The 14,500-nt window shown below is 42.1% G+C and overlaps 2 protein-coding genes across 7 annotated transcripts in view; both read right to left on the bottom strand.

Annotated features, from left to right (window-relative positions):
* Positions 1-14,500, bottom strand: part of KLHL3 (kelch like family member 3) — a 278,704-nt gene that overhangs the window by 139,367 nt on the left and 124,837 nt on the right. For 5 of the 6 annotated variants that reach the window (XM_019424266.2, XM_019424267.2, XM_019424270.2 and 2 more), the window contains exons 3-4: positions 12,478-12,602; positions 8,141-8,254 (exon numbers count right to left, since the gene is read on the bottom strand). The gene's annotated coding sequence lies outside the window, so the exon portion shown is untranslated. Of the gene's footprint in view, positions 1-8,140; positions 8,255-8,502; positions 8,590-12,477; positions 12,603-14,500 lie in introns of those variants that run through there. The other variant, XM_053907469.1, reaches the window with a different exon arrangement.
* On the bottom strand, positions 271-2,036 carry HNRNPA0 (heterogeneous nuclear ribonucleoprotein A0). The gene has a single exon (XM_019424279.2). The coding sequence runs from the start codon at positions 1,711-1,713 to the stop codon at positions 796-798; it is 918 nt and encodes a 305-aa protein (XP_019279824.2). The 5' UTR covers positions 1,714-2,036; the 3' UTR covers positions 271-795.

Raw genomic sequence — 14,500 nt, 5'->3', positions numbered from 1 at the left:
AGTACAAGAGATGGATGCACAGAAACTTTAAAGATTTTAAAAAGCTACATCCACCACTTCAAAAGTTTTGCCTGTAAGGTTTAAAATTCAACATGTCACTAGAAGGGCAACAGAGAAAACAAAAACAAAAACAAACAAAAAAACAACCCACCAAAGGACCTTTTAAAAGTTTCTCTAAGTACACATCAAGAATTAAGAGTTAACACGAAAAATTTTTAATATCCCTTAAAACGGTACGGAATGGATCCTAGAAAAAAAATGTTAGACATATACGGTCAAACACAATGATTTATTAAAAATAAAACGTAAAAATGATTTTTGTACATATGCTTCCAAATTTCAGGCATGGGATCCAAGTAGATTTCATAGAAAACGCTGTAGCCAGGTATCAAGTCCTTACAACAAAGTAAACTACCCCCCCACCCCAACCCCCGCCCCGGTTTTGCTACAGAATCAGCAAGTTCACTCCCTCCCCCCCAAAAAACACAAATTAAAACAAGACATTTTGCTAGTATAAAAACGACCAAGGTCCAAGTAATAATAAAAAAATAGAGTCCATCAATGACTGTAACACAAAAATGTGTATGTGGGGCCGAGTCCATCTTCAGAGGGAGAGACAAGAGAGGTGGCAGGCAAATAGGGCAACACCCCCAAGGATAAGCAGCCATAGAAGCGGCTCCCCCAAGGGCAAAATGGGGAAGGCGGTGGGAGAGGAACGAACTCAGGAGTTGACCCTAGTTGGGTTGTTGAAAAGAGCTACCCCTATAGCCACTCCCAGGCATTTTTAGATTTTTTTTAGAAGGAGCTGCCTCCATAACCACCCCCACCGCCATAGCCGCCTCTGTAAGGTCCACTGTTACTGCGACCTCCCCAGCTGCTGCCACCGCCACCGCCGCCGCCGCCCTTCATGGGCCCGTACGAGGACTGGTGCTGGCTGTAGCTGCCGAAGCCGCCGAAGCCGTTACCGTAGTCGCTTCCACCGTAGGACGAACCGCCTCCTCCGCCTCCGTACGCGTTGTAGCCGCCGCCACCGCCACCGCCGCCGTAACCACCGTAGCTGTTGTAACCGCCGCCGCCGCCCTTAGACAGGCCGTTCTGGTCTCGACCACCGCCGCGACCCCGGCCGCCTCGGCCTCCCCGGGAGGACCGGGAGCCGCCTCCGCCCCCACCGGAATGGATATCCTCCTTGGGGACGGCCTTCTTCACCTCCACGCGATGGCCCTGGATCGGATGGAACTTGACAACCGCGGCCTTGTCTGCCGCGTCGTGATTCTGAAAATACACGAAGCCGAAGCCACGCTTCTTGCCGGACTGTTTGTCGGCAATAATCTCGGCCTTTTCCACGGTGCCAAACTGCGAGAAATGCTCGATCAGGTCGCCCTCGGCCACGTCTCCCTTAAGGCCCCCGACAAAGAGCTTCTTAACCTTGGCGTGGGCACCGGGCCGCGCCGAATCCTCCCGGGACACCGCCCGCTTCAGCTCCACCGTGTTGCCGTCCACGGCATGGGGCGAGGCGGCCATGGCGGCATCGGCCTCCTCCACATTGGAGTAGGTCACGAAGCCGAAGCAACGGGAGCGCTTGGTCTGGGGGTTCACCACCACCACGCAGTCCGTCAGAGTCCCAAAGGCCTCAAAGTGGCCGCGCAGGCCCGACTCACTCGTCTGCACATTGAGGCCGCCGATGAACAGCTTACACAACTGGGAATTCTCCATCTCCACGGCCCGGGCCTTCCCCCCGCCCTGCGAGCTCCGAGGTTTCGCCGTCGCCGTTATCGTTGGCTAAGGCCTCCTCACAGCTTGGGCCCAGCTGTTGCTGGAGCCGCCACCGCCGGTCACCGACGGGGAAGGGAAAAAGGGAAGGGGAGGGAAGGAGGAAAAGAGGAAGGGGGAGGGAGGGGAGAGATGCCGGCTAGACGGCGAGCCGAGGAGACTGGAAGACAACCAGGGCTGCCGCTGCCGCTGCCGCTGCCGCTACCGCTACCGCCACCTCCGCTCCCCTATCTGGGCACCACACAAAGAGGCCGCTGAACGCGCGCGCACCCTCCCCGAGGCGTGCGTCACCGCCGACGTACGGTAGCCTAGCACTGCCCGCCAATCCCGGCGTGGCTCCCTCTAGTCCCGCCTACCGCGCCGCAGCGCCGCTCTCGGTCACGGACTCCCCGCCCTCCGCGGTCGATTCAAGCCCTCGGCCTGCGCTGCTCCCGCCACCGCCTCTACAGCCTCGCTCTCACTTCCTGGCTCCCCCGTGTGCCCTGACCGGGGACTCTCCCGGCTCCCCGCGCACCTCCTCAATTCATTTCCTCCCAGCCCCGCGGCTGTTCCCACTGTTTTCCCCCCTCCCCTAGCCTTATCCCCTCGCCCAACTCCGCAGTGGCGTTCGCGCCAGCCCCTTGAGAGACATGTCAGTTCAGCCAATGATCGCGATCCGCTCGCGCCCACTTCCGTTTTCGGCCGCGGCTGGACGGGCGCGCTCCCCAGTGCGCGCTGGCCCCGGCGCCCCCTGTGTGGGGGACCTGTCTGCCACCCCGACGCCTTGCCCCCGCCCTGGGCGTGGGAGTGGGGGTGAGCAGGGGCGCGCTGCGGGTCGTTCCCAACGGGTGCGTCCTGGGGCGCCACGCGCGGGCCTTTTGAAAACTTGACTGTTGGGGTTGGGGGCTTGGATTTACCCGCCGCGTTTCGACCGGGCCGCTACACCTGGCATCCTCTCCGCCCCGCCCCCCTGTCCGCACAAAGATGGAGGGTAGAGGCCTGGGAGGGAAAGGCGGTTATTAACTGTTCACTGACGCACCGACGTGCAGTTAAACACTGGCACGTGGCCCGTCGCAAAAGTGAGCCCGGGGCCAGGTGAAGGACAGCGACGTGCTAGAAGCGCTTGCGATTCCTGACCGAGGCGTGGCGCGAGACCCCCCGCCACCCTGCGGCCGGCCTTGAAGCCCTTCCCGACGCCCTGCTCAGCCTCCCTTAGCGTACTCCCACAGTTGACATTTTCATTTTACTTCAGGAACACATCGTTTTATGCTTCTGTGACCTATGCGATGCTTCCTTCCCAACAAAAACGTTAGCTTTTTGAAGGTATTTTACAACCGGGTGTCGGAGGATATCATACATAAATATCGCGCACCCTGGGAACTACCTTACCTACCCTCAGGTGAAAATGCAAGCAAATTACCAAGGCTTACATATATCAAACCTTTGTGTCAAGCAAGATACAAGGAATGGGACATAGTATGAGACATTACATGACCAAGAGCCCCCCAAACCATGTGGTACTTCCTGAAGAAAATGAATTCCTCACTGCATCCTGGAGTATTCAGGATTGAATGGTGTGAAAAGCGGAACTTGCGCTCAATCTCTGATTCAAAGGCTAGATAAAATTTCTACAGGGACTTTACATGAGCAAAATAAAGAGGAAAGGAAAACTATATAAGGTTCAAGGTACAATAGGTAGTTTGAAGCAAGAGGTTTTTGATAGAAAACCGTCTTTGGTAAGATAGGTTTAGAGTCCTTGATATTATGGAATGCCTTGAAATTTAGATTAAGTAGCTTAAATATTATTGCAAAGGCATACAGATAAGCTTGAAGGCTTGAGAAGAAAACGAGTCTGGCACTAGATAATGGGCAAGTCACTTAACCTTTTTTAAAAATGTAACCCGTTTTATTATCTGAAAATCAAAACAATAAAACACTCCCCTGTGTGGTAAAAATTAAATGAGATTCCATATGCAAACTCACAGTGCCTGGTACATAGTAAATGCTCAATTTATCTAACAAATATACCAGATGCTGGAAATATGGATGGCAGTCAACAGAGCCCTCACAGAGCTTACATTCTACTGGGGAAAAGCAGACAATAAAAATGGTAGTCGGTAAAGCCTCAGACTCTTGATTTCAGGTCAGCATCTCATGATTCACTAGTTGGAGCCCCGCAGAGCATGCTTGGGATTCATTCTCTCTCTCCCTCTCTTTCTCTCTCTCCCCCTCCCCCAATCGCACATGCTCATTCCCTCTCTCTCAAAATAAGTAAATTAAAGGAAAAAAGAATGATATATAGCCTATTAGGTGATCAGTGTGCTCCTGATTAAGAGGAGGACCGTAGTAAGCTATTACATATTTGTTACAAAAAAAAAAAAAAAAAAAAAAAAAAACCACAAAAACAATTCAGATATGTCAGGATTTGCTAACTGACTGATGATAAAGAATGAGGAAAACAAAAGCATTCCTGTGTTTGAAATCTGGAACAACTAAAATTGCAGCCTGACAAACTAAGAAAGGAAAGTGTTTTAGAGGGAGTAGGGGAGATGATGAACTGAGTTGTTAATGTTTAAGGTGATATGGGATATTTATAGGGCACTGTTTTCTGGGCTGCCCAAGACTACAGCTCATATAAAAGATTAGACCTTTAGAAATAAATTTTAGAGTCACACACACACACACACACAAAGTTACAACAGTAAAAGATGAATTTCTGAAGGAAAGAGAATAAGATCATAACTTATTTTCCCATCTAAACTGTAAATTCCAAAGTAACAGGTCTGTCCTACATTGTTTTAAAAAATAATCCTCCAAACCACCTAATTAAGAATCCATTATGGGGTTAATTTCTCTTGATGAGGAAAGCTTCAGAGACACATTTGTCTGGTTAAAAATCTTACTCACAGAAGGGACTTACAGGATGATGGGAGGCAACACAATCCTGTTTGAGAGACATTATGAAGCCAGGATAAGTGCAAGGTAATTGGGATGTTACACTCTTTTTGGAGAGTAGATTGGTAAAGTTGGGGATGAATAAGCAGTGTTATACAAACACTTAAATGATGTAGTCAATCTCCTACCCCTCAGATCATTCAAGAAGAAAAAATTTTTTTTTATTTTACCTTTCAGGTAATTGCCTGAGTTTGTTTCTTGGCTTTACCTTGCTTACCAGTGCCTTAGCCTTCAAAAACAAAACAAAAATTAAAAATATAACTGAAGTTTAGGGGCACCTGAGTGGCTCAGTCAATTAAGCATCCAACTTCTTGATTTAGACTCAAGTCATAATCTCACAGTTAGTGAGTTTGAGCCCCTTGTCGAGCTCTGCATTGACAGCGTGGGATTCTGTCTCTCCCTCTATCTCTGTGCCCCTCTTCCTGCTCTCTCACTCTCAAATAAATAAACATTAAATAAATAAATTATATATATATATATATATATATATATATATATATATATATATATAGCTGAAATTTAGACATTTCCATCACTCTTGTAAGCTTGATTACAGTAACATAATTGAACATGGTGGTTACACAACTCCTAGAACTACACACTAAAAAAGGTATATTTTACTGTACCTAAATTATACCTAGAAAAAAAAAGGATGGGGGGGGAGGGTGGGAGGGGGAATGCAGAGAGAGAATCCCAAGCCGGCTCCACGCTGTCAGCATGGAGCCTGACACAGGGCTCCAACTCACTAACCATGAGATCATGACCCGGAACAGAAATCAAGAGTCTGACGCTTAACCCACTGGGCCACCCAGGCGCCCCACCTGTTTTGTTTTTAAGTTACAATTAAATTTGAAATTTTAATTGTTTAAGGTACCACCATTCTGTGGTATTTTGTTATGGAAACCCTAGCAAAATAAGACATGTTCCATTTTTATTTACTCGAGGTACCTTCCAAGAGGGTGCTTTCCGTCATTTACGATGAGCTTCAGTCCTTCTAATGGACTCTTTCACAACTCATATCAAAAGCCTTAAAATTTGACCCATTCTTTCAAACCAGTAAGTATGCCTCTGGAAATTTATGCTAAGGAAATAATTGAGGATCTGTGTGAAGATTTAGCTACAAGGATTTCAATATTGCTCAAAGTAGGAAAAAAATTGCAAACTGCCTACTTTCTCTCAAATAGCTAATAAAATAAGGAAATAATTATTCCCTAGCTAAAAATATTATGAAGCAGTTAAATTGATATTATAGAGGAAAAATAATGACTTGTGTTTGGATATGAATCTAATACCACCATGGTGATGTGTGAAACATCACATCACTTATTTTACCAAATTAAGTCTGATTCTGAACCCCATACTTCACAGAATGGCATAAATGTCAACAAGTCAAGGGCACCTGGGTGGCTCAGTTGGTTGAGTGTCTGACTTCAGGTCATGATCTCACAGTTCATGAGTTCAAGCCCCGCATCTGGCTCACTGCTGTCAACACAAAGCCGGCTTAGGATCCTCTGTCCCCCTCTTTCTCTGCCCCTCCTCAGCTCACATTCTCTCTCAAAAATGAATAAACATTTTTAAAATGTCAAAATGTCAGGGCGCCTGGGTGGCTTAGTCAGTTAACCATGCAACATCAGCTTAGGTCATGATCTCACAGCTCATGAGTTTGAGCCCTACATCGGGTTCTGTGCTGACAGCTTGAAGCCTGGAGGCTGCTTCTCATTCTGTATCTCCCTCTCTCTGCCTCTCCCATGCTCACACTCTGTCTCTCTCTCTCTGACTCTCAAAAATAACTAAACATTAAAAAAAATGTCAAAATGTCATCATTGGGGCTCCTCTCACATTTTTCACTCAAAGGCATCTGCCTCTCTCTGCTTCCCCTCTTGGGCAGTGTAAGACTAGTACTCTGAATAAATGCTTTTTGTTTAAAAAGTATATCAAAAAGCCACCACAAGAATTGGCGTTAAAAGGGACTGTCCTGTGGTGCCTGGCTGGATCAGTTGGTAGAGCATATGACTCTTGATCTCAGGATTGTGAGTTCTAGCCCCATGCTGGGTGTAGAGATTACTTAAAAAAAAAAAAGTTAAAAGGGACTGTCCTGAAGCAAGAGAAAACACAGACCTATTTAATCTGTGGAGATATTAATTGTATCTTGTTTCACTGCTTGTGTATTCCTTTTCCTTGGATGCAAAATGTAGGCTTTTAGAAGGGAATTATATTAATTTCCTTCACATGGGAGGAGATGTCAAAGACCAAAGGCATGGTATAAAAAATAATAGCTTCCCAAGTTTAGGAGAAGTGACCAGACAAAAGGTATAAGCTTCCAGTTACAAGGTAAGTAAGTCCTGGGGATGTAATGTACTGCATGGTGGCTGTAGTTAGCAATCATGTTTTCCATATTTCAAAGTTGGTAGGATAGTAGATCTTAAAAGTCCTCATCACAAGAAAAAAAATGTAATTATGTATGGTGATGAATGCTAACTCAACTGTAAGCATTTTATAATATATACATATATCAGGTCATTATGTTGTATATCTAAAAATAATACAATATTATAGGTCCATGATATCTCTATTTTTAAAATTAAAAGTTTTTTTAAAAGAAGTAACCAGAAGCTTCTGGCTTTTTATCCACTGGAGGAAATGGTGGCCCAGCAAGTATATAGCCCCACCAATCCACCCCACCCTGCGCGGGCGCGTGCGCGCGCGCACGCACACACACACACACACACACACACACACACACACCAATGCAGGCTGGTCATGAATTATTTTGAAAGCAAGGTAAACTGCCTTGGTTGTGGGACCAAATCCATGTTCCTGACCCCAAATAAACCTGGAATTCTTATATGTAAAACTCCAGTAACAATAGATACTAAATTTCCAGCCAGATGTGTAGGAGGTTGTGGTGGATTATCAGAGGCAGAAGATGTTACAAACTTAATGTTTTGTGTCCCCCAAAATTCATATGTTGAAGCCTAATCCTCACTGTGCTGGTATTTTGAGGGGGCGGTACTTTGGAAGGTAATTAGGACATGAGAGTGGATCTCTCATGAATGGGATTTGTACCCTTATAAAAGAGACCCCAGAGAGCTTTCTAGTCTTCTATCCTATGAAGACACAATGAGGAGATGGCCAACTACAAAGGAGGAACCAGGCATTTATCAGATACCAAATCTGCAAACACCTTCATCTTACACTTCCCAGCCTCTAGAACTGTGAGAAAGAAATTTCTGTTGTTTAAAAGCCACCCAGTCTCTGCATTGTTGTTATAACAGCCTAAATGGACTAGTTCAGAAGACTTAACAATTTCACATTTCTCAGAATATCTCTGCCCTAAAATACACATACCCAAATACAAACACATGCACAGACTCACACCAGAATATGAGCCTTCTAAAATAAAAACATTTAGAACATTCCATTTTTATTTACTCACCCTTTCACTTAATTCATTCAAGGGCTGGGTACTGGGGATAAAAGTCCCTGGCCTCCATGAGCTCAACAGTCTTGGGAGAAGAAGTAGTACAAGAGAGGTTGCAAATACAGTGTGCTAGAACAGAAACGGGCAGAAATCCAGTCTGTAAATTCTTCTGAAAGAAGCTAAGTTCAGAAGTAGGTGTAAAAGACAGGCCTCCAAAAAGGTAATGGCATGCCAAGTACAGGAAATAGTATGTATATATACTGTGTTTGGAGTTGCACAAGTAAATCATCAAAATTGTGATGATGTATTAGCTTCCTATTGTTGCTGCAACCAATTACCACAAATTTAGTGGCTTAAAAACACAAATTCAGGGGTACCTGGGTGACTCAGTCAGTTAAGCATCAACTCTTGATTTCAGCTCAGGTCATGGTCTCAGTTTGTGAGATGAGCCTTGCATCAAGCTCTGTGCTGAGAGCATGGAGCCTGCTTGGGGTTCTCTCTCTCCCTCTCTTTCTGCCTCTCTCTCTCTGTTTCAAAAATAAATAAATAAACCTTTTTTAAAAAATAAAAATAAATTAAAAAATTGAAAAACAAATTCATTATCTTATAGTATGCAGGTCACAAATCAAACACAGCTCTCAGTAGGCCAAAATCAAGGTGTTGGCAGGACTGTGTACCTTTCCACAAGTTACAGGGTAGAATATGATTACTTGTTTTTTCCAGCCTCTATAGGCAACCCATATTTCTTAGCTTTTGACCCCCTTCCATCTTCAAAGCCATCAACAGCCAGTTGAGTCTCACACTGAATCATTCTGACATGGACTCTTCTCTCTCTCAGATAATTCACGAAAATTATTTTATTTTATTTTATTTTATTTTATTTTATTTTATTTTACTTTACTTTATTTTATTTTATTTTATTTTATTTTATTTTATAGACAGCGTGTGAACAGGGGAGAGGAGCAGAGAGAAAGGGAGAGAATGGGAGAGGGAGAGGGAGAGAGGGAGAGAGGGAGAGAGGGGGGAGAGAGAGAGAGAGAGAGAGAGAGAGAGAGAGAGAGAGAGAGAACCTTAAGCAGGCTCCATGCTCAGCATGGAGCCCAACGCAGGGCTCAATCCAACAACCTTGGGATCATGACCTAAGCTGATATCAAGAATCAGACATTCATCTAATGAGCCACCCAGGTGCCTCAAAAATCCTTTTATTTTAAAGTCAACTGATTAGCAACCTTAATTCTATCTGCAACCTTAATTTCCCCTTGTCATGCAACATAATATAGACATACATTGCAGGGATTAAGATGTGGACATCTTTGAGGTAACCATTATTCTGCCTACCACAGATGGGAATAAAAAAGAAGTCTAGAAAGGTAAGCAGGGTCTGGACCAGAAGTACTATGTATGTCTTTTGAAAAATCTCCTGTCTTTAATTCTATAAATAACATGATGCCACTGATGAGTTTTAAGGAAAAGGAATACAGAGATTTGCATTTAGAAAGAGACTATGTGTGGAAGAAAGATTAGAGTAGGGTATGACTTGAGAAATGAGCCCATTTAGAATACCCTGCAGTGCATAATATTGGTTAGCATCTCCAGGGCCAGAAGTAAGGCAGAGGTGGGAATGATGAATTATTTGAGAGATATTTAAGAGTTGGAATTGATTTGATGTGGTTATCAACTGATTTTAGTGGGTTAAGTTTCTTATTTTGTGATAAGATAGATCATGGTTTCATTCACCAAACTAGTGAATTTTAAAAATGAGACAGGTCAGAGAATTGTTTTAGAGTTGTTGAGGCTGCTGCTGCTGCTGCTTTATCAGCCACAGATTGCCTGTCATTAGGCTTTTAGGTCACAGAGAAATATCTTCTTTTTTTTTTAATGTTTATTTATTTTTGAGAGAGAGAGAGAGACAGAGCGTGAGTGGGGGAGGGGCAGAGAAAGAAAGGGAGACACAGAATCTGAAACAGGCTCCAGGCTCTGAGCTGTCAGCACAGAGTCAGATGTAGGGCTCGAACTAGGGAATGGTGAGATCATGACCTAGGCCAATGTTGTATGCTTAACCAAACGAGCCACTCAGGTGCCCCTAAATATCTATCTTTTTAAGCCTCTCTTACATAAACTAATTCTAACTCATAAAAGGATTCCATGATCTCTACTTTTGTCTTATAATTACCACTGGACCATCAATGTTATTCAATGCCGGATGCTATTTGTTTACATTACCTTACTGAGTCCTCACACGGATCTTGAGAGGTGTATTTTATTATTATGCCAATCTTTCAGTTGAAAAAACTGAGACTTTATGATATCACAGTGTCCACTGTCTGCCTACTATATACTATCCCACACAAAAAGTTTGTGCCCAAAATGTCAGGTAATATAAATGCAATGGACTGGAAACAGAAATAATAAGGTATAAGAATAAGGAGAAGGAGGGGTGCCTGGGTGGCTCAGTTGGTTAAGCTTCCAATTCTTGGTTTCAGCTCATATCTCTCACAGTTCATAATTTCAAGCCCCACATCAGGCTCTGCACTGACAATGTGAAGCCAGCTTGGGATTCTCTCTCTCCCTTTCTCTCTGCCACTCCCCCACTCACGTTCACACTCTCTTTATCAAAACAATAAACAAATAAAAATTTTTTAAAAGAATAAGGAGGAGAAGAAATATTCATATCCTTCTGAACTTCTTTATCTTTCTCAACTTCAAAATTAAAAATTCTTTAGAATTTCAAGGAAGATATTACCAGTTTTACATCAGTAATGTGCTTACTTAACTTCACCTGGGCATGTATTGTCATAGTTGCAAATGACAATTTAAGCAGAGAACACTGTTGAACCAAAATTTGAATCTTTCAGTGTGAAGAGCCACAAAGAAAAAACCAAAAAATGGAAGGCCAAAAGGCAAAGTCAGAAGGAAAAAGGATAAGATAAGCCCCACCCTGAAGAAGATAAAATCTAATGAAGAGAGCCTTAGAACTTTTTATTCTAGAACTTTTTTCTTCTTCTTCTTCTTCTTCTTCTTCTTCTTCTTCTTCTTCTTCTTCTTCTTCTTCTTCTTCTTCTTCTTTAGACCTTTTATTCTTTATCTCCAAGTGATTCAGGAACTACAGTTAGAAGGATTTCATGAATATGCAAACTAAAACATGACAAACTAAACACATTTTCCATAGCTTCCTCCTAAAAATCCATTAAATGAAAGTTAAAAAAAAAAATTAAAGGACATAAACCTTTGTTAGGGATTTAGTACCTCCCCACAATCATATCTTGAATCCTTAAACCCCTAATGTGACTGTATTTGGAAAGAGGGCCTTTAGGGAGGTAATTAAAGTTAAATGAGGTCATAAGAGTTGGGCCCTAATCCAATACAAGTGGTGTCCTTATAAACAGAGAGACACAAGAGCCCTCCCTTTCTCCATGGGTACACAGCAGAGATCATGTTTGAACAGAGGATGCAAGTGCTGTCTGCAAACCAAAAGAAGAGGTCTCACCAGAAACCAACCCTCACGTAGTACATTGATCTCTGACTTCTAGCCTCCAGAGTTACAAGAAAATAAAATTTTGTCATTTAAGCCAGCTAGTCTATGGTAGTGTGTTATACAGCTACCTAGAAGATAAGTGTTTGGGTGCAGGTGTATCAGACCTCACTCATTTGTATCTTCAAAGCTGCCTGTACATATCTTGCCTGCATTTCTCTAGGCAAAATAATACCAGATTTAGTAATTTACCTATGAATTCCATAAGAGGGTCACAGAATTATATATCTTTAACATTACATAAATTACTTAACTTTTGGCTTTGAATTTTTTTTTAATGTTTATTTGACAGAGAGACACAGAGACAGAGAGAGACAGAGGATAAGCAGGAAAGGGGCAGAGAGAGATGGAGACACAGAATCTGAAGCAGGCTCCAGGCTCTGAGCTGTCAGCACAAAGCCCAACGTGGGGCCCAAACTCATAAGCCATGAGATCATGACCTGAGCTGAAGTCAGATGCTTAATTGACTGAGCCACCCAGGCGCCCCTGAATTTTGACTTCTATTTATATTACCCTAAAACCTTACATTTTTTTCTTTTTTCTTTTTTTAAAGTAGGCTTCACACCCAGTGTGGAGCCTAACATGGGGCTTGAACTCCCAACCCTGAGATCAAGTCCTGAGCTGAGATCAAGAGTCAGATACTTAATGAACTGAGCCATCCAGGCACTCTAAAGCTCACATTTTTTAATGTACTATTTTTACTTAGTCCAGTAAGAATTTCAATTTTTTTGAATATTTCCTTCAGCAAATTTATACTGGATATTTTACTCTCCATGAGGCATGTATCAGATCAATATGGAAATCAAGTTTCTAATTTTACCTGTTAAATCCATCTTCCCCTTCTAGTTTCAGCCTGTAGTAGAGTCGGGTATGTGGGCAACTTATAAATCTTCTCTTCCTCACTTATACAGAAAACTTGTGCAATGAGATCAAATTTCCATCAACCTAAAGAGTGACAATACTGAGTGAGATTTCATTTGTAAAGTGTTCTATACTAAGACCTATGAAAGAAGTAACATTCATACACGATATACATTTTGAGTCTTCAGGTATCTGGTCCCTCCTCACTTCTAAATTCATACTGAACAGAGCAAAGAATAGGTTAGTCTACTCAGTAAACTACAAGAGTGGTATTTAATTGCAATTGTTTAGTGAATTCAGATTACATATAAAGCTTCTAAAGCTTCTGTGAATAATTAAGGATCTAAACAACATTTTTAGTTAAATGTTATTTATTATCATAATACCAGCACATTAACAGAGAAAATATTTTTTCAAATAAAACTAGAAGAACAGTGGAAAAAATAAAAATAGCCAACACTTATATGAGCAACAGTGTAATGATGATTAGAGCTATAAAATCAAGAATTGCATGCTCCTTGAGGAACTTAATTCATATGATACTCACTGGTTGAAACCTCTCAGTATATACAGTAGTGATTTGTTTGTTTGGGACTGCCCATGTACATGACCTAACTTATGTGAAATCTATTTTACTTTGTTGCCCAGGCTTCTGAATATGGTCTATTTTCCAGCTCTGAAATAAATATATAAAGCACAAAAGCACTTTTCATTCATCAGTATCAATTAAAGGAGTTTCTTTCAAGGATTAAAACTGCACATAATCTGTTAAAATTCTAATAATTTTCTAATTCCCATGTAATTTTCATTGGGTTTAGGAGATTTATTTTTAACCTGGCTCTCATATGATTATCTATAGCATCCAAGCAAAATCAGCAATACATTTTCTAAGTTTCATCACAAGTTTGAGTATGGTTTTATACAAACACTGCATTGCTCTTATTGGCACATTCAAAAATTCTACTAGAAATCCTAAGTCACATTATATCTAAGCATTTACTGTTGTTTGTTTTTTTAGTATATGTGCTGCCAAAGTGAGCACATGTTGTTTGTTTTTTCTTGGATGATCTAGATCTTTATTTTCATTTTTTTTATTTATTAATTTTTTAAAATTTATATCCAAGTTAGTTAACATTATAGTGCAATAACGATTTCAGGAGTAGAATCTAGTGATTCATCACCTACATACAATACCCAGTGCTCATCCCAACAAGTGACCTTCTTAATGCCCCTCGCCCATTTAGCCCTTTCCCCTACCCACAACCCCTCCAGCAACCCTCACTTTGTTCTCTGCATTTAATAGTCTCTTATGATTTGTCCCCCTCCCCGTTTTTATATTATTTTTGCTTCTCTTCCCTTATGTTCATCTGTTTTGTATCTTAAATTCTACATATGAGTGAAGTCATATGATATTTGTCTTTCTCTGCTTTCGCTTAGCATAATACACTCTAGTTCCATCCATGTTGTTGCAAATGGCAAGATTTCACTCTTCTTGATTGCTGAGTAATACTCCATTGTATACACATATATCCCACACCTTCTTTACCCATTCATCAGTTGATGGACATTTGGGCTCTTTACATACTTTGGATACTGTCAATAGCGCCATCTAAGCATTTACTGTTGATAAGTCTCCTCATCAACCTGAATTTCAATTTTCAAAGCAACTTCTTATTCTACACCCTAGAATCTTAAGAATAATAAAGCATGGATTACTTGCATTAATGGTCAAAACTTTCATCTCACACATGTGGCCCAGAAAGCTGAAATGGTATGTCTAGAGCCACACAAATAGGTAGTGGCAGAGTTACAACTTCTAATCTGCAGTCAACAACTTTTTCACACATGCTAATCCCATAACACTCTTGCTGGTACAGTTTCTGTGTCGCTTTCCTTATTTAGAAAATAAAAACATTGTTAAAGCAGAAGATGGATCGTCATTCTGTACTTTCGGTTATCATTTATCTGAAATCTACTGACAG

The sequence above is a fragment of the Panthera pardus genome, unplaced genomic scaffold, assembly GCF_024362965.1.
Source record: "Panthera pardus isolate Hobbes unplaced genomic scaffold, ASM2436296v1 HiC_scaffold_2, whole genome shotgun sequence".
Taxonomy (NCBI): Eukaryota; Metazoa; Chordata; class Mammalia; order Carnivora; family Felidae; genus Panthera; species Panthera pardus.
This window is presented reverse-complemented; position numbering and strand designations above follow the sequence as displayed.